General features: G+C 39.0%; 1 protein-coding gene across 1 annotated transcript; it reads left to right on the top strand.

Moving 5' to 3' along the window:
• Positions 1-4,148: 4,148 nt before the first annotated feature.
• On the top strand, positions 4,149-19,045 carry LOC138794684 (serine-rich adhesin for platelets-like). Its single transcript, XM_069973493.1, has 10 exons — positions 4,149-9,831; positions 10,167-10,355; positions 10,631-10,746; positions 10,960-11,018; positions 12,231-12,436; positions 13,496-13,661; positions 14,523-14,696; positions 16,757-16,794; positions 17,703-17,794; positions 18,946-19,045. Exons 1-10 carry the CDS (start codon positions 4,149-4,151, stop codon positions 19,000-19,002), a joined length of 6,780 nt encoding a protein of 2,259 aa, XP_069829594.1. The 3' UTR covers positions 19,003-19,045.
• Positions 19,046-19,285: the final 240 nt, after the last annotated feature.

The following is a 19,285-nucleotide window of genomic DNA, read 5'->3' as shown; positions in this document are numbered from 1 at the left end:
CTCAGGATTTCAATGCCTGTCTGGAGAACTCCTGTTTCAATACATCATCATGTGTGGATAACAAAGCTCCTTTAGATGGCTACCAGTGTTCCAACTGTCCTGCAGGATTATACGGAGATGGAATGAAATGTTTTGGTGAGTGCAATGGAAGATGTCAATTCACACAGTACACTTTTAAAAAAAAAAATCACCTTTTCACTTTAATTGTAACTTTTGTCAGAGGAGACAAACTCATCAAACACAGACAATGGGTGATTATTTTTCTTAGTGGCTGGAAGTAAGGGGGCCTTTACACAGACAGATTTATCTGACAAGTTTTTGGAAACATTAAAAAAGATTTGATTAGTAGGGGTCTGGGTGTTGGGCCTTAGAAGTAAGTGGGGTTCATGCCTCTCCATGCACAGATATATCAGAACCCGGACGGCACAATCGTAGTGTGAACCCTGCCGCAAGCGTGTATTGGTTTCTATGATCTTATATCTGAAATTATTTTTTCTTTTCACTTTTTTAAGACATTGATGAATGTTATGAAGGAACTTCCCTCTGTGAACAGATCTGTATAAATACATTCACTGGATATACCTGCGCCTGTAGAACAGGTTACACAATTCCTGCCAATAATTCCTATGGCTGTCAAGGTCAGTGATTTATGTGTTATTTGTGGAAATAAAGTGTCACACTTTCAATTTATATTAACTATGCTGTTACTGCATTTATCATGTGATTATTTTTTTTTTACTGCTTAGGGCGAGCTCACACTTATTTTTTTTTTGTCTGGCGTTGATCATGCTCTGTGGCAGTTTTTCCAAAAATGCTAAAAAAAAAGAGCCAAAAAAAAGACCCTGCCATTTTTTTTATGTATTTGCATTTTTTTCTGGTGTTTTTGACTTTGATCTTTTTTCTTGTTGAGGCCTTTTTTGGTCCTAAACTTTTTCCCTCCGCCGTCACCTAGCAGCTGGACCACAAAAGGTGACAAAAATGCCAGAATAAGAAAAACGCCATAAGCATTGCAATTGTGTTTTGAGACAACCAGAACAATCCCATTGAAGTCTATGGGAGGAAAAAACGTCACCCCCTCAGCATGCTGTGTTTTGGAAAAAATGCCACAGAGCCTCAAAAACACCACCCCAAAAAACACTGTGTGTAAGGCCGATCATAAACTTCCATTGACTTCCAGCTAACATCTGGCTGCTGGTGGTTTTTTGGGGCATTTTTCTGAGATTTTAAGGCAGTGTGAAGCCGGCCTAATGGGGGAGAGTTATACAGCCATGTGTAATGGACAACTGGAGTAGTTGCCATAGATTGCTTATTTCATTTTTAAAAATGGCTACTTTCGCACACGTCTAATTTTAAATTTGACTAGTTTCCCGCTGCTCACACCTCTTGATAACTCCAGCAGCGGAGGCTTCTGCACAGCAAGCCTGTTTTTGCCCTATTCCAGGTGAAAAATGTTATAAATCAAATATCAATTAAAAATATCAATGATCAATGCCGTGAAAAAAAAACACACAGTTCCAGAAAAGTTTCTGCCTTTTTCAAGTTTGAGCTGAACTGGGCTTTTGCTGTACTGGGAAATGGGCCTTTGAGTTGCATTAACATTTTAACAATTTTCTATTGGAAACTACAGAAATTCTATCACAATTAGAAATTTTTGTAATTTTTAAAGTGACAGAAACATACTATGTACCTTAGTGAGCAAAAGTTATATAGAGTACAGAGATGTACAACGTGTCATCATTTTTCTGCTTCTGTTCCAGATATTAATGAATGTCTAAACTCATCGAGCTGCGCCGAGAATAGTATCTGTACCAACCTGCCAGGAAACTATTCTTGCCAATGTGCTACTGGTTATAAAGGGGATCCATACATTTTCTGTACAGGTCAGTTTGTATTGTTTCTTAAAGGTCTTTGTTATATTAATTGATGTCAGAATTGTTAGTACGGCGGCTCTCAGACAACCCTTAAAGGGGTTATCCATCCAAAATCTTTTTCTTGCAATCAACCGGTGTCAGAAAGTTATATAGATTTGTTATTTACTTCTATTAAAAAATCTCAAGTCTTCCCATACTTATTAGCTACTATATGTCCTGCAGGAAGTGGTGTTTTATTTTCAAATGATACAGTGCTCTCTGCTGACATCTCTGGCTGAGTCAGGAACTGCCCAGAGTAGGAGAGGTTTTCTATGGGAATCCTTATAGGAAACCTCTTCTACTCTGGACAGTTCCTGTCTCGGCCAGAGATGTCAGCAGAGAGCACTGTGTTAGCTTGGAAATAAAACACTTCCTGCAGGACATACAGCAGCTAATAAGTATGGGAACACTTGAGATTTTTTTAATAGAAGTAAATTACAAATCTATATAACTTTCTGACAGACAGAAAAATATTTTCGCTGGATAACACCTTTAAAATCCTAAATGAGTGAACACAACCTAATAGGTGAAGGTTTATCTGACACATAGTTAGTGACTTGCTAGGGGTGGTATGGTAATAGCAGTTATAGTATGCTGTCACCTTAGCTCCATTAGATTACAATGAAACAGGTCGCTTAACCAGAACTACGACCCCAATAGAGTCATTTAGTTATCTGTGGAGAGGAATGTTTTTCCTTTTGATCTATACTGTGCCAGCGTACACACAAATGCGAGGCCAAGAAACTTTGTTCATAGCAACCAGTGAAACCTTTGTTATAAGTTCTGTACATAAAAGCAAAGCAGAGTTGTGTCTGTACAAGAAATCTGATTCCATGAAAGGGGACGGTAGAATGCCCGATGTATGTAACTACTAGCGGTACTTTGTTAGGTTTATAAATCATTTACTGTTATACTTTTTTTTAACTGTTCTAATGTTTTGGCAGATATCAATGAATGTGCTACACCCACGGCCAACAACTGCTCCAATACTTCTATATGTATAAACACTAATGGCTCGTATGCATGTGAATGCCTGCCTGGATATTCAGGACTCAACTGCCAAGGTAACCAGAACCTTCCTGATGGACTCTACTGAATACTGATGTTATATCCACAAACAATGAAAGTAGAAATCAAATAGTTTTACAAATCCCATAAAATGTGAAACATACACATTGTAAGTTATAATGCAATAATAGATAGATAGATAGATAGATAGATAGATAGATAGATAGATAGATAGAAATACATAATTATAGTTAATATTTGCACAAAATATATAGTAAAAATACAAGTAAAATAAACGACACAAATAATATAGATAAAGTATGGTATGGTGGTGTATAGTATACTATACTATGCCATACTTTATTTATATTATTTGTGTCCTTTATTTTATTTGTGTTGTACTATATATTTTTTGTGCATATATTAACTATGTATTTGCATTTATTTATCTATCTAGGGTAAGCGATGATCCGCGGCACACCAGTAGAGTGAAAAACGTGATGGTTTATTTCCAAATTCAGAACATTCACAAAGTGCAACACAGTGTAAAACGCTTTGGAAATAAACCATCATGTTTTTCACTTTACTGGTGTACTGCGGATCATAGCTTTCCCTATTGACTGAGGTTCGTGGTCGGAACTAAGTCTGCCTGGCACCGGCCTCTTTAAGACTTGTAGTGCCACTCATTTCCTGAATCTATCTATCTATCTATCTATCTATCTCCTATCTATCTATCTATCTATCTATCTATTATCTATCTATCTATCTCCTATCTATCTATCTATCTATCTATCTATCTCCTATCTATCTCCTATCTATCTATCTATCTATCTCCTATCTATCTATCTATCTATCTATCTCCTATCTATCTCCTATCTATCTATCTATCTATTATCTATCTATCTATTTGAAAATAAAGCCTAGCCCTTTTTTAAGAGAAAAAAATAGTATAAGGCCCTGTCTTATTTTCTGAGAAATGCAGCAACATTTATGTAGCAATAATTAATATATATTGTATATACAGTCATATGTACATTAAACATTTCGACCTCTGCATATGTCAAGGTACAATGAATTTTGACATTATCAATCTTTTTCATTTTTATAGACATTGTACAAAGTACTACAGCTGCTATAGAACCAACAACAATCAAAAACAGTACTATGGGATCAACAACGCCAAGTGTTTCCTCGTCTACTGCAGAAGAATCAAGTAAAATGATGACAACTATGATTGGGACCTTCACAGCTGAAACAACAAGACATGGCTCACTGGCCACGACACCCATTAAGACACAGACTGGAGAAGATCTAATGGCATCAACTTTAAATACAGAGGGCACAAAATTCAATTTAACAGAACCCGTATATACATCCAGTTCAACATCAGGAAACACACAAGAAAGCTTTCCAAAATCAACAACATCAAATGAAGACACCTTATCCAGTACAACAAATGAAGCATCACAAACCGGGCTTTTGCCTTTAAGCACCTCGACTGATAGTACTAAAATTACCATAACTGGTACATCAGAAATTACAATGACCAGAGGTGAAAATACCATTACATTGTTACCTCATGTTACTGGTAATGTCTATTCAGCTCCGTCATCAGTTTCTAACACTGTACTGATTGGAAGCAGCACAAGTGCAACATCTTCTGGTAATGAAAAAACAGATACATCACATCTAAGCAACTCTCAAACAACAAACCAACAACTCAATGTTACTAGTATTGACTATTCAACTTTGACCTCAGTTTCTAATACTACAGCAGCTGGAATCAACATCTCAAACTCCACATCTCCCAGTACCAAAGAACCAGACACATCCTATGTAGGCAGCTTTACAACACCAAGCCAACAACCCAATGTAACTGGAAATAGATTCTCATCTCTGACCTCAGTCTCTGATACTACAAGAACTGTAAGCAGCACCTCAAGTTTAACTTCTCCCAGTGCCAAAGAACCAGACACATCCCACCCACAACTTAATCTTACCAGTAATGTCTATTCAACATTGACCTCAGTAACTAATTCTACAGCAGGTGGACTCAACATCTCAAGCTCAACATCTCCCAGTACCAAAGAACCAGACACATCCCATTTAAGTGACTCTGCAACAACAAGCCAACAACTTAATACTACTGGCAATGTCTACACAACTCTAACATCAGTCTCTGATACTACAAGAACTGTAAGCAGCACCTCAGGTTCAACCTCTCCCAGTGCCAAAGAACTAGATACAACCCACCCACCACTTAATGCTACTAGTAATGTCTATTCAACTGTAACTTCAGTCTCTAATACTACAGCAGCTGGAATCAATATCTCAAACTCAACATCTCCCAGTACCAAACAACCAGACACATTCCATCCAAGCAGTTTTACAACACCAAGCCAACAACCCAATGTAACTGAAAATATTTTCTCATCTCTGACCTCAGTCGCTGATACTACAAGAACTCTAAGCAGCACCTCAAGTTTTACATCTCCCAGTGCCAAAGAACCAGACACATCCCATTTAAGCGACTCTGCAACACCAAGTCAAAAACCTAATGCTACTGGTAATGTCTACTCAACTCTAACCTCATTCTCTAATAGTACAGAAACTGTAAGCAGCACCTCAAGTTTAACCTCTCCCAGTGCTAAAGAACTAGATACAACCCATCCACCACTTAATGTTACTAGCAATGTCTATTTAACTGTAACTTCAGTCTCTAATACTACAGCAGCTGCAATACTTATCTCAAGCTCAACATCTCCCAGTACCAAAGAACCAGACACATCCTATGTAGGCAGCTTTACAACACCAAGCCAACAACCCAATGTAACTGGAAATATTTTCTCATCTCTGACCTCAGTCGCTGATACTACAAGAACTGTAAGCAGCACCTCAAGTTTAACTTCTCCAAGTGCCAAAGAACCAAACACATCCCACCAACTAAATCTTACCAGTAATGTCTATTCAACGTTGACCTCAGTCCCTAATTCTACAGCAGGTGGACTCAACATCTCAAGCTCAACATCTCCCAGTACCAAAGAACCAGACACATCCCATTTAAGTGACTCTGCAACTCCAAGTCAAAAACCTAATACTACTGATAACGTCTACTCACCTCTAACCTCATTATCTTATAGTACAGTAACTGTAAGAAGCACCTCGAGTTTAACTTCTCCCAGTGCTAAAGAACTAGATACAACCCATCCACCACTTAATGTTACTAGCAATGTTTATTTAACTGTAACTTCAGTCTCTAATACTACAGCAGCTGGAATCAATATCTCAAACTCCACATCTCCCAGTACCAAAGAACCAGACACATCCTATGTAGGCAGCTTCACAACACCAAGCCAACAACCCAATGTAACTGGAAATAGATTCTCATCTCTGACCTCAGTCTCTGATACTACAAGAACTGTAAGCAGCACCTCAAGTTTAACTTCTCCCAGTGTCAAAGAACCAGACACATCCCACCCACAACTAAATCTTACCAGTAATGTCTATTCAACATTGACCTCAGTCACTAATTCTACAGCAGGTGGACTCAACATCTCAAGCTCAACATCTACCAATACCAAAGGACCAGACACATCCCATTTAAGTGACTCTGCAACACCAAGCCAACAACTTAATACTACTGGCAATGTCTACACAACTCTAACATCAGCAGCCTCTGATACTACAAGAACTGTAAGCAGCACCTCAGGTTCAACCTCTCCCAGTACCAAAGAACTAGATACAACCCACCCACCACTTAATGCTACTAGTAATGTCTATTCAACTGTAACTTCAGTCTCTAATACTACAGCAGCTGGAATCAACACCTCAAACTCCACATCTCCTAGTACCAAAGAACCAGACACATCCTATGTAGGCAGCTTTACAACACCAAGCCAACAACCCAATGTAACTGGAAATAGATTCTCATCTCTGACCTCAGTCGCTGATACTACAAGAACTGTAAGCAGCACCTCAAGTTTAACTTCTCCCAGTGCCAAAGAACCAGACACATCCCACCCACAACTAAATGTTACCAGTAATGTCTATTCAACATTGACCTCAGTCACTAATTCTACAGCAGCTGGACTCAACATCTCAAGCTCAACATCTACCAATACCAAAGGACCAGACACATCCTATTTAAGTGACTCTGCAACAACAAGCCAACAACTTAATACTACTGGCAATGTCTACACAACTCTAACATCAGTCTCTGATACTACAAGAACTGTAAGCAGCACCTCAGGTTTATCCTCATCCAGTGCCAAAGAACTAGATACAACCCACCCACCACTTAATGCTACTAGTAATGTCTATTTAACTGCAAGTTCAGTCTCTAATACTACAGCAGCTGGAATCAACATCTCAAGCTCAACATCTCCCAATACCAAAGGACCAGACACATTCCATCCGAGCGACTCTGCAACACCAAGCCAACAACTTAATGCTACTGGTAATGTCTACTCAACTTTAACCTCACTCTCTAATATCACAGTAAAAGAAGGCAGCACTTCGAGTTCAGTGTCTTCCACCACATCAGCAGCAACTGAAATTGACATTCCAAATGTAACATCTCCAAGTACCAAAGAACCAGACACGTCACATTTAGGCAGCTTTACAACAAACTCACAACCCACTGTTACTGGTAATGTCTACTCTAATACTACAGTAACTGTAAGCACCACCTCAGGTTCAACATATTCCTCTGCCACAAAACCAATCACATCCCACTCCCAACTACCCAGTACCAAAGAACTAGACACATCCAACCCACAACACAACCTTACTAGTAATGTCGATTCAACTCTTACCCAAGCCTCTAGAACTGATGTCTCAAGCATCACATCTGCCAGTACCAAGGAACAAGACACATCCTACGTAAGCAACTCGGCAACACCAAACCAACAACTTAATGCCACTGGTAATGTCTTCTCAACTCTAACCTCAGTCTCAGATACTACAGTAACTGTAAGCACCACCTCAAGTTCAACTACTCCCAGTGCCAAAGACCTAGCTACATCCCAACAGCCACTTAATGTTACTAGTAACGTCTATGCAACCGTGACTTCAGTTTCTAATACTACTGTCACTGTAATTAACATCTCAAACTCAACATCTTCCAGTGCCAAGGAACCAGACACATCTAACCCACCACTTAACGTTACTAGTAATATTTTCACAAGTACAACCCTAATCTCTAATACAACAGTATCCGGAATTGACATATCAAATTCAACATCACCCAGTACCAAAGAACCAGACACAACACGTCAAAGCAGCTCTGCAACAACAACACCACAACCTAATAGTAATGGAAATCTGACCTCAGCCTCCAATACTACAGTAACTGTTAGCAGCACCTCAGAACAAGGCACATCCCATCTACCATCCAATGTTACTACTAATAATGTCAACTTACATCTAACCTCAGTCTCTAATACTACAGTACCTGGAATTGACTTCTTCAGCTCTACAACACCCAGTACAAAAGTACTAGACACATCCCATGTAAGCAGCTCCTCAACAACAAACCCACAACCTAATGTTACCGAAAAGGTCTTTCCAGCTTTAACCTCAGTCTCTAACTCTACAGTAACCGTAAGCAGTACCTCAAGTTCAACCACTGCCAGTGTCAAAGAACCAGAAACATCCCAATTACAACTTAATCTTACTAGTAACGTCTATTCAACTCCAGTCTCAGTCTCTAATACTACAATACTTGGACCCAACATTTCAAGTTCAACTTCTCCTAGTACCAAAGGACAAGACACATCTTATCTAGGCAGCTATGCAACAGCAAACCAAAAACCTAATGTGACGGAACTTGTCTACTCAACCTTGACCACAGTTTTAAACACTACTGTAAGTGTAAAAAACATGTCAAGTTCAATATCCACCATTACTGGAGAACCACATACTTCCCATCCAAGCAGCGCTTTAACAGCAAACACACACGTTAATGTCTCCTCAACTCTGAGCTCAATCTCTAACACTACAGGAATTGGGAACACTACAGTAACTGGAAACATCTCATCAGATTTAGCATTTACCAGTACCAAACAACCGGACACAGCTATAAGCAGCTTTACTACAACAAAATCCCCATCTAACACTACTGGAAATGTCTTCCCAACCTCTATTACTAAAGGAACTGAAAGCAGCAGCTTAGAATTATCATCTCCTGGTACCAAAGCAACAGATACACCCCATGCATCTTCAACTTTAGTCCCTAATACTAGTATAGCTGGGAATGTACCATCTACCACTGCCAAAGAACAGGACACATCTCACCCACAGCTTAATGTTACTGGAAATGTCTACTTATCTATGGCCTCAGTGTCTAATTCTGCAAATACTGGAATCGGCACTGCAAGTTCATCATATACTAGTACCAAAGAACCAGATCCGTCAAGTCAAAACAGCCTTTTAACAAGCCTGACATCTGGTGTAAACGAAACTGCATATTCAACTTCAATCTCAAGCTACAATACTAAAACAATGGATGACACCACCACCACTTCAGCAACCGTTCCGAAAACCAGTATCGGAGAACAAGACGCGTCACGTCTAAGTAGTCCTGGAATGACAAGCCCCAAACCTAGTGTTACCTCTAGCCCTTCAAAACAGATGATTAATGTCACAGAGTCACCAGCTGTACCTTTAAGTACCTCTGGAACCTCAGGTGGTATAGCACCAGACCTAAGTAACAAAACAACACAGTACGTCACAAGCAAAGCATATATGAATACAAGTACCACAGCAGTAACAAGCACATCTACAGCTGCAAAATCCCCCTCTGTGACGTCAACAAACTCTTTGGGTCTGAGCACTATCCCTTCTCCATCACTGTCGTCTACAAAGATACCTATGTCCATCAATACAGCAATCTATGGAGCCTCAAGTTCTACAGGTGAGGATATATGATTTTCATTGTAGTCCTGAATGTATCATCAATGCATAACTAAAACCAAAAATCGCAAATTGTAGAAATAAATTGTGGGTACTCACCATTACGTAGACTTGCTATCAAGTCTACGGAATGGTGAGTGCACACAATTGATTTCTACAATTTGCGACTGTGAATAGATGAACTTTTTCATTCATTGTGAGAGCACCACCATAGAGACATTACATCTGCTATATCTTTGATGCACACCTATCAGTGGGCCCCGCAAAATACTAGGTAGTGCTGACTTCTATGTCTTTTTTGAACTGCTAAAACCAAAAATGCTGTCCTTTTTGCAGGAGTGGTGCAAACAAGCACAACAGTTTCTAGTTGTACTCTGAAATCTTGTCCTGCTGGATACTGCAACAATGGAGGAACGTGTAGCGTTAACACATCTGCCTGTAGTTTGCAGTGTATCTGCCCGTACCCTTTTACTGGAAATAAGTGTGATTCAACTCTAAATACATTCATGCCACAGTCTAACGGAGGTATGTATCCAATTTTCGTATTAAAGTGAGTGTACCATCAAGGTTTTACATTAGCCGATTGGCGCTGGAGTAGGGATCCTGGTGGCGCGCTCCTTTTTTTTTTACAATCATAGTAGAATTACTCAAACAACTGTTTTGTGGTTAACAAAAACAATATTTACGAATATAATAATTCTGAATATAACAAAAAAATTGGGAAAAACAAAAACAAAAAGCTGACAGATCCTCTATATTTTACAAGCTAATATTCTAACTTAATATTTATATATTTGTAGAAATTCTTAAAAGACAGGTCGAAATCCGGGCCTGGTTAAAGGGCGAAAATGGTTCAGGACTGAATGACGCCTCCTCTGATATATATACTCGTCTTCAGCAGTCTGTAAACTACACAGTAAGTACTAATAAGGAGAACATTCGATTTGACTTTTCCAATCATAAATATCCAGTAAACAGCTTATTGCTTGTGATTTTGATTGTGAAATACATCCTGCAGTGCGGTCCTGGGCTGCATATATATGCTTTTAAAGAAATGGTAGTATTGATATCATTATGTGGGGAAATTCAAACTAGCCTTCAAGTGACATGCAAAACTTCATGTTTCTAGGCTTCAAGTTACCTACAAGCAATCATGGCTTATGATAAGAACAGCAAAGTTTTGTTAAGGTTTGTATTTTTCCATGATTTTTTGTTTGTTTAACAAGATTTAAGTATATTTGTACCTAACGTTGTGTGATTATATAAACATAAATATGGAAGGAGAGGTGGGGGTTATGTTCTCTTAAAGGCTATAGGCACCTTTTCAAAACTTTATTTTTCTTGCTTAGTAATTTTGGTGAAAAAAAGCGCATTATCCAAAAGTTTTTATATTAAAAACAAAAGTTTAGTTAATCTTCTACAGTCTTTACAGTTTGCCCATAAAGACAAAATGCCTTCTGTATGCTCCTCCACCCTATCTACAGCCTGTCTGAACTTTCATCTTTGTGTCCATACTCTAAACTGGTGTGTAACCTTCTCCCCTGCCTGTTGATTAATGTATTTCATTTTTTTATGAATAGAAGCTAAATTGCTTAGTCTTGAATTCAGGAATTTTTTTTTTTGTTTAGCTTTTTTTCTCAAATCTTCTATTTTACCATTTATATTATATTTCTGAACACTAAGCCTAAGACTAAGTTCAGACAATGTATGACAGCGGACGTTCTGTAACACGCTGTCTGTGAAGATCAACCCTCATTTCTTTCTAATTGGAATGTGGGCACATACTGGTGTGTCCGCATTTCAATTAGCAATTGCAGACAAGGTAAAGTCTGGCCAGAGCCACACTTTACATTGTCTGCAATGTCAGTCTTCTGTGCGGCCGCACAGAATACTGTCCGGAGTGTTAACAGAGTGTATACCGGAATTCCATAGAAAACAATGCAATGTATTTTTTCAATAAATAGCGTCAGGTGTTGCAATCTGCAACAACGACTGACTGTTAGTAAGTGAAAAAATGGACCTCTCTGCCTGTCAATCATCCCCTGACAGGCAGAGACGGTGACTAGATGCGGGCGGGGAGCCGTCCAGATGACTACTTCCCCACCTGTGTCTGTCACGCGCCCGGAGAATAAAACTCCGGGCCAGTAGGTGCCGCGGCTGCTGCAGGAGCTTTATACAGCGCTCCTGGGATCCATATGATCCGATTCAAAGTTCTGATTCAACATATCGGCAAAAAAAAAAATACGGACTGCGGATTACACTATGGATGCAGAATCTTTGATAGCGGAAAGAAAAAAACACTAAACGCATAAATCCCAAAATATTTGCACATTAATTAACAACTTAAGTCAACTAGAGCGTCCTCACATCTAATAGATTTATACTTTCCATCTTTTCCAGCAATGTGAATGGTTTGGCACGAACTCAGATTACAGCGGACTTTCCTTACAGCAACAATGCTACAATAATCAAATTCCTGAATGAAAACCTCATCCAGACCATAATAACTGTATTCAATGCCAAATCCAGTAACCGTAGGAAGAGGGACGTTTCTGCAGTAACATTTGGCTTCTTGACTACGGACAACTTCACCGATGTAGCTAAAGGTAACGTTTTCCTATCTTACTAATTCTTCACATTTAAAGACCCTATGGGTAATATCACATAGCATTGCTATATTGCTGTTCATACTTTTCCTATATTTCTTACCAGCTTTTGGACAGTCCATTTCTTGTAACCTGACCTGGTTGTATCTATAGTGTCACGTCATAATACCTGCAGATTTAGAGTTGTAGTTTCATAACAGCCAAACAACCATGATGTTCTCTGTTACAAATTTTGCACTAGGGCCCAGGATATTCTGTTAAAGTTTTTGATTGTGGCCTGGGGAGATGTGTCTAAGGCTGCACTTTTTGTTTGGTGTGTTTTTCATGCATTTGCGTTTTTGACTTGTTGAATGATCTTTTTTTTGTGGTTTAGGCGTAGTTTGTAGTTTTATATTCACTATGCCGTTACTGCATTTATTATATGATTTTTTTAATGCTTAGGCTGCTCTCTTACACACTTTTTGTTTGGGGTTTATCAGGCTGGGGGGAAAAATTGCATTTTTTTTCATGCATTTGTATTTTTTCTACTGTTTTTGAATGTGTGAATGATCTTTTATGTGGTTTAGGTGTTTTTGTGCGCTGAACTTTTTCCTCTGCCATCACATGACCTAGCTGCTGGACCCCAAAAGGTGACGCACAGCAATGGCGTTTTTTTGAGACAACCAGAACAATCCTATTGAAGTGTATGGGAGACAAAACCCCACAGTTTACAATAAAATAAAAAAAGCCACGAGTCTCAAAAAACGAGAAAAGAGAGAAAAGCCACCCCAAAAAAGCCATGTGTGTACGACAGATCATTAACTTCCATTGACCTCCAGCTAACAAGTGTTTTTCCAAGATTTTAAGGTAGCGAGAAAGAAACAGGGCAGTGATGACTGATGGTGACTGCTGTGGTCCTTTATCTATCTTATATCTATCTTATATTGGGTTTATAACCACAAAATATAATTTATAGCAATGAGCTTGTATAAACCTATTACGTTATCAATGATCTCACGATACCACTTTTTTTTTTTCTTCTACTTTTTTTTTCTTCTTTCTACTTTTTTTTTTTTTTAGCTTCTGTGAGTGAGCTGGAAACCTACTTCAACTGTAACTATACCGGATTCCTGGGCTACAGCTTAGTTTACTCAGACATTGGATTTGTATGTGTGTCTCCCTGTCTTCAGGGATACTGTCACAATAATGCAACGTGTGAGCACAAACAGAACGGGCCGACCTGCAGGTAATGTGAATTACAAGAACGCTGTGTAAAAGTTCACACTACGTAAAAAATCATTAAACAATGGCCGTAGTTGCAGTTTTGCAACCACGACCATTATTTAAAGCTATAATGTGACCCTCCCCCAAACCACTTGTACCTTCGGATAGCTGCTTTTAATCCAAGATCTGTCCTGGGGTCCGTTCGGCAGGTGATGCAGTTATTGTCCTGAAAGACAACTTTTAAACTTTAAACTATTTATTGAAAATGAAAATAATATTGTGTCCATCCCAGCCGGAGTGTATATACTCTGTATACCCTTCGGCCGCGGTTTCGTGCAGCCGCATAAAAAACTGACAGTGCAGACAATGAAAAGTGTGGCTCCGGACGCACTTTATATTGTCTGCTATGGTTAACTGGAATGTGGGAACACCAGAATGTGCCCGCATTCCAAACCAAAGGAGGTGAAGTTCATCCAGCCGGTACTGCCATACCGGCCAGTGTGAACTTCACAGACAGCGCCCCTTCGGTGACACGGCCGTGTCACAGAATGGCCGCTGTCATACACTGTGTGAACCCAGCCTAATACTTAATACTAGATGTTGGATGTTGCATTTTTAGCATGGTTGTAGAATGCTTATATAATATTTTGATTAAAATGTCCAATGAAAAAACTTTAAGGCTAGGATCTCACACTGCAGTTTTTGTGCCAAAACCTGAAGTGGATTCAAATGGGATGGAAACTATAAAGGGAGGACTCGTACTTCTCGTTTCTATTGAGGTTTTTGTACATTTTAAAATGACTGAGCTTAGAACTAACTCCATTTTGTTTTTACTGTTTTATGTGTGTTTTTGTATTAATCTGTGGTATTTTATTCTTTCTAGTTGTGCCTCATTCACCATTTATACTTCATACGGCGATGTATGCGAAAACCTTGCTATGAAGCTAGATGCCTTCTTCGGAATACTGTTCGGATCTCTTGCATTCGTTCTTCTAATTATTGCAATTATCGTTTTGATTGTTTACTGCTACAGAAAGAGAAAACGTTCAAAATCAAGGTAAAGCGATTGTTATAAGGAACCTAGTAACCACTGATATAGTAAACCTTCGCCATAGAATACAGTACATTAACACAGAGCTCTATAAGTATAAGGAAACAGACAGAAGAATGGGCAGCTCACCAGATGGGTAGTGTGGTAGAGAGTCCCTGGTTCCCGATGTGGAGAAGGCACCTCGGGCCGTAATCGATGTTGAAGCAATCAATGGAAAAATTATAAGTCCAACGCTCTGATGTGTATAAAACATTTACTAAAGCATCCTTAAAACATGATTGTGTGGATTGCACAGAAGCTCCCTGTGGAATGACCATTTCAAAGGTCACAGAGCATGCTCAGTGATGTTCCACATTCATCTCAAGGGGACAGAGTCTGTCATTTGTTGTCTATGTCCATGAGTCTTGCTGGAAAGCATTTCACTAAATGTTGTTAGAAAAAGCCCAGGCAGTATGTGGGCTTTGAATCTTACTATTTATATAAGCTTGATTGTGATTTTATGTTATGCTAAATACTTTTGTGTCAAAGGTATCCCTATGAAAACTGATTCCCATTGTTCTCAATGAAATTTACATTGTAGATTATATTGTAAACAATGGTACAGATTTTTGTGGATGTATGGATGTGTGTTAGCCCAATGGATAGATGGATGTGTGTTAGGCTAGGTTCACACTGCGTTTTCAGCATCCGTTTAACGGATCCGGTTTTTTTAACGTCCAGAAAAATAGGGTCAGCAACGTTTTTTGGTCCGTTTTGGTCCGTCAAAAAAAACGTTTTTTTTTTATAATGGAAGTCAATGGAAAAACGGATGCACACAAATGAATCAGTTTTTTGCAATCCGTTTTTCATGCGTTTTTTTGCAAAAAACTGATGCGTTAAACGAATGCTGAAACGCAGTGTGAACCTAGCCTTAGCCCAATGGATGGATGTGTGTTAGCCCAATGGATGGATGTGTGTTAGTCCAATGGATGTATGGATGTGTGTTAGCCCAATGGATGGATGGATGTGTGTTAGTCCAATAGATGGATGGATGTGTGTTAGCCCAATGGATGGATGGATGTGTGTTAGCCCAACGGATGGATGGATGTGTGTTAGCCCAATGGATGGATGGATGTGTGTTAGCCCAATGGATGGATGGATGTGTGTTAGCCCAACGGATGGATGGATGTGTGTTAGCCCAATGGATGGATGGATGTGTGTTAGTCCAATGGATGGATGGATGTGTGTTAGTCCAATGGATGGATAGATGTGTGTTAGTCCAATGGATGGATGGATGTGTGTTAGCCCAATGGATGGATGTGTGTTAGCCCAAATGGATGGATGGATGTGTGTTAGCCCAATGGATGGATGGATGTGTGTTAGCCCAATGGATGGATGGATGTGTGTTAGCCGGATGGATGGATGTGTATTAGTCCAATGGATGGATGGATGTGTGTTTGTCCAATGGATGGATGGATGTGTGTTAGCCGGATGGATGGATGTGTATTAGTCCAATGGATGGATGGATGTGTGTTAGTCCAATGGATGGCTGGATATGTGCTAGTCCAATGGATGGATGGATGTGTGTTAGTCCAATGGATGGATGGATGTGTGTTAGTCCAATGAATGGCTGGATATGTGCTAGTCCAATGGATGGATGGATGTGTGTTAGTCCAATGGATGGATGGATGTGTGTTAGTCCAATCGATGGATGGATATGTGTTAGCCCAATGGAAGGATGCAACATCCGAATCCTCTGCATACACTCTTTAGGTCTGTAGCAGAAAGTGGATCGCACAATGGATTTTATTGTGTAAAAAATACCTTCAAAGACTATATCTTTATTGGCTAACCAGAATTGCAAACTTTGGAGCACAGCAGCCACTTCATTAAGTATGTTTAGTGTCAGCAACTTTGCATGGTTATCAGTGAAGAAATGGGGGGGGGGGGGGGGGGGGGGGTCAGCCGCATTTAGAAAGAATTCTGATTGCTAATTTTTTTAAGTTTTGATACATTTCTCCCATTGCGTTATATATTGCATTTATGCTTTAAGAACAAACTGTAACATATAACCTTCTTTTCTACAGGGATATTTCATTCTCCTGGGGCTCCAAATCTATCACCAGTAAGTTACACTCCTATATGGCATGAATATGTTTTCATAAAGGTCACTGCTCATAACCACTTTTATTTGAATAAGATATTTCTGTCTGATCTGGATAATATAAGTATATAGGCTCTACCGTAAGTCCTTCCTGTTCTTTCTAGCATTTAATGCAGCAGCCGAGCCACAACAGGGACCATGAGGTTTTGTATTATCTGACAAATTATAAAAGTTTCTTTAGAATACCCCTTTAAAGTTTATGTTTAGTTTTAAACATAATTCATTCTGCAAAAAATAAACATTCGGGCAGGGCACATAACCCGAGGCTATATTCATTCCTACGGAGCAACAGGAAGAGCCAAGTACAGCTCTTTCCCTGGCTTTTTCCGTCACTCCATAGGAATGAATAGAGCCGCAGGTCGCATGCTGTACCTATGATCTATTTATAATACAGAATCCGTGGGAATGGCGGGAGGTAGAGGTCAGATCCCCCGCAAACTCCTACTCCTAGGGGAAAAGTTTATTTTTCCTGGAATACCCCTTTAATGATGATATGGCCTATGTGAAAAATAATCCCTTTTGTCTTTAATTGAAAAGTCCATTGAATTTAATAGTAAAAAGGACGGTGAAAAAAGAAAAAACTGTGGGTGAACAACTAAAAAATAACATCCAGTGTTTGCAATAGACGTCCAAAAATAATTGTCATGATCAGTATTCTGATATCCGCTCAGACAACGTCCGTTATTTAATACACTGTGTGCATTGGACATCCGTCATTCCATTGACTTCTATGCATTGAGGTCAATGAAATCGTGGCAAAAACTAAGGTCTTTTTAAATAGAAAAAGCAGATGTCTTTTCTGGGGGGGTTTTTTGTATTCTAGTGTGAACATAGCCAAATACTGATTCAGGAACACTTATGTTTTGCAGCTTTTTCTAAATTACACGAAACTGATCTTGTTGGTAAACCTGAGCTGAAGCGATTTACTCCTTGTGTGGAAAATCTTTCGTTTTCTCCCCAGGTAATATGATTACTAATTATTTAACGTAATAAGATATCATATGATGGAAAATGTGATTATTAGTATAATATTAGTGTACTTATCCTGTGATCCAAGTATCTGCAAAATTCTGTACAAAATAATTTTATGTTCATGGAGTCAAAACTCAATTTTTTTATTTTTTTTTAACAAAGTCTAAATTCTCTGCTTCCCTTTTTACAGCTATACATTTAAAGCTACTCTGCATCCACCAACCCACCAAACCTCTAGTACCGTCCGTTTGATGAGAGTAAATCCTTACTGGCCGTGTCTTATTATCTTTTAATCTGTAGCAGGCGAGTCAAACCGGTGTGGCCTAGATTGTCTGCGCCCCAGGTCTGCAACGCCTCTCCTTTCTTCCCACCCTCCTTCTCATTAAGAATACTCCCAGGCAGGGTTTCTATTCTTCAATCATTGAATCTGCATCCGTGTTCCTAATGATGAGAAGGGTGGGGAGGAAGAAAGGAGAGGCATCCCAGACCTGGGGCACAGATACTCTAGGCCACGCCAGTTTGACTCGCCTGCTACAAATTAAGGCCCTGTTCACATAATGTATTTTTTTCAATAAATAACAGACGTTGTTGCAGATTAAACACCGAACACTATTTATTGAGAGTCTGAAATAATATTTTTTTCTATAGAACAACAGCCACAGTGTATACTCTCAGTGAATAGCAGCCGCACAAAATAAGCAGTGTACACAATGTAATTACGGCTCACGGCAGTAATTTACATTGTTCGCTATGGTTATTTGCAAATGTGCCTGCATTCCAATTAACATGAAGTGATGCAGTGCCGGCCGGATGAACATCATAGACAGCGGCCGTTCTGTGACACGGCTGTGTCACAGAATGGCCACTGTTTCTACAGCATGTGATTTTTTGCTGTATCCAAGGCACCAGGCACATTTTATAAGACACAACCGGTAAGGATTTACTTTCATCAAAGGGATGGTACTGTATTAGGGGTTTGGTGGATACAGAATCGCTTTAAATGATAAAAAACAAGCAGTTTGAAGCCTCCATGAAGTAGCATAGGAACTTACTAAAGAGTAATATATTATGTATATTATGTATGTAAGCTACTGTACATACATTGGAGGTGTAACATTTATTATTATTTATTTTTTTCAGTTTAAAATCGAAAGACCGTCACTAGAGAGAAAAGTCCAGACCACTAATGGTCAATGAGGACGCTGGAAAATGTCGATGTTATAACGTGAAGAACATAATATGAACAAATAATAAATGGAAGAGTGCAATAAAGTGCAAGAAATGAAGATGACAAATACGTCCTGTTTATTACTATTTACTTTATGGTTTACTTATCTATTGCGTCTTTTATGTTACAATATGTTTATTTTTGTACTTGATAAATATATTTTACATATATGTCTTCGGAAAATTGTTGCATTTTCCTATTAAATGTTGTTATTTTAACAGAGCCAGCTTTGTTCAGATTAGCACTTACTTG

This window comes from Dendropsophus ebraccatus, chromosome 6 (genome assembly GCF_027789765.1).
Source record: "Dendropsophus ebraccatus isolate aDenEbr1 chromosome 6, aDenEbr1.pat, whole genome shotgun sequence".
Taxonomy (NCBI): domain Eukaryota; kingdom Metazoa; phylum Chordata; class Amphibia; order Anura; family Hylidae; genus Dendropsophus; species Dendropsophus ebraccatus.
This window is presented reverse-complemented; position numbering and strand designations above follow the sequence as displayed.

Coding starts and splice junctions, on each gene's coding strand:
- LOC138794684 (XM_069973493.1), top strand. CDS start 4,149: ATGATTGGGACCTTCACAGCTGAAACAACAAGACATGGCTCACTGGCC. Junction 11,019..12,230: donor AACAGCAAAGTTTTGTTAAG/GTTTGTATTTTT, acceptor CATCTTTTCCAG/CAATGTGAATGGTTTGGCAC. Junction 12,437..13,495: donor CTTCACCGATGTAGCTAAAG/GTAACGTTTTCC, acceptor TTTTTTTTTTAG/CTTCTGTGAGTGAGCTGGAA.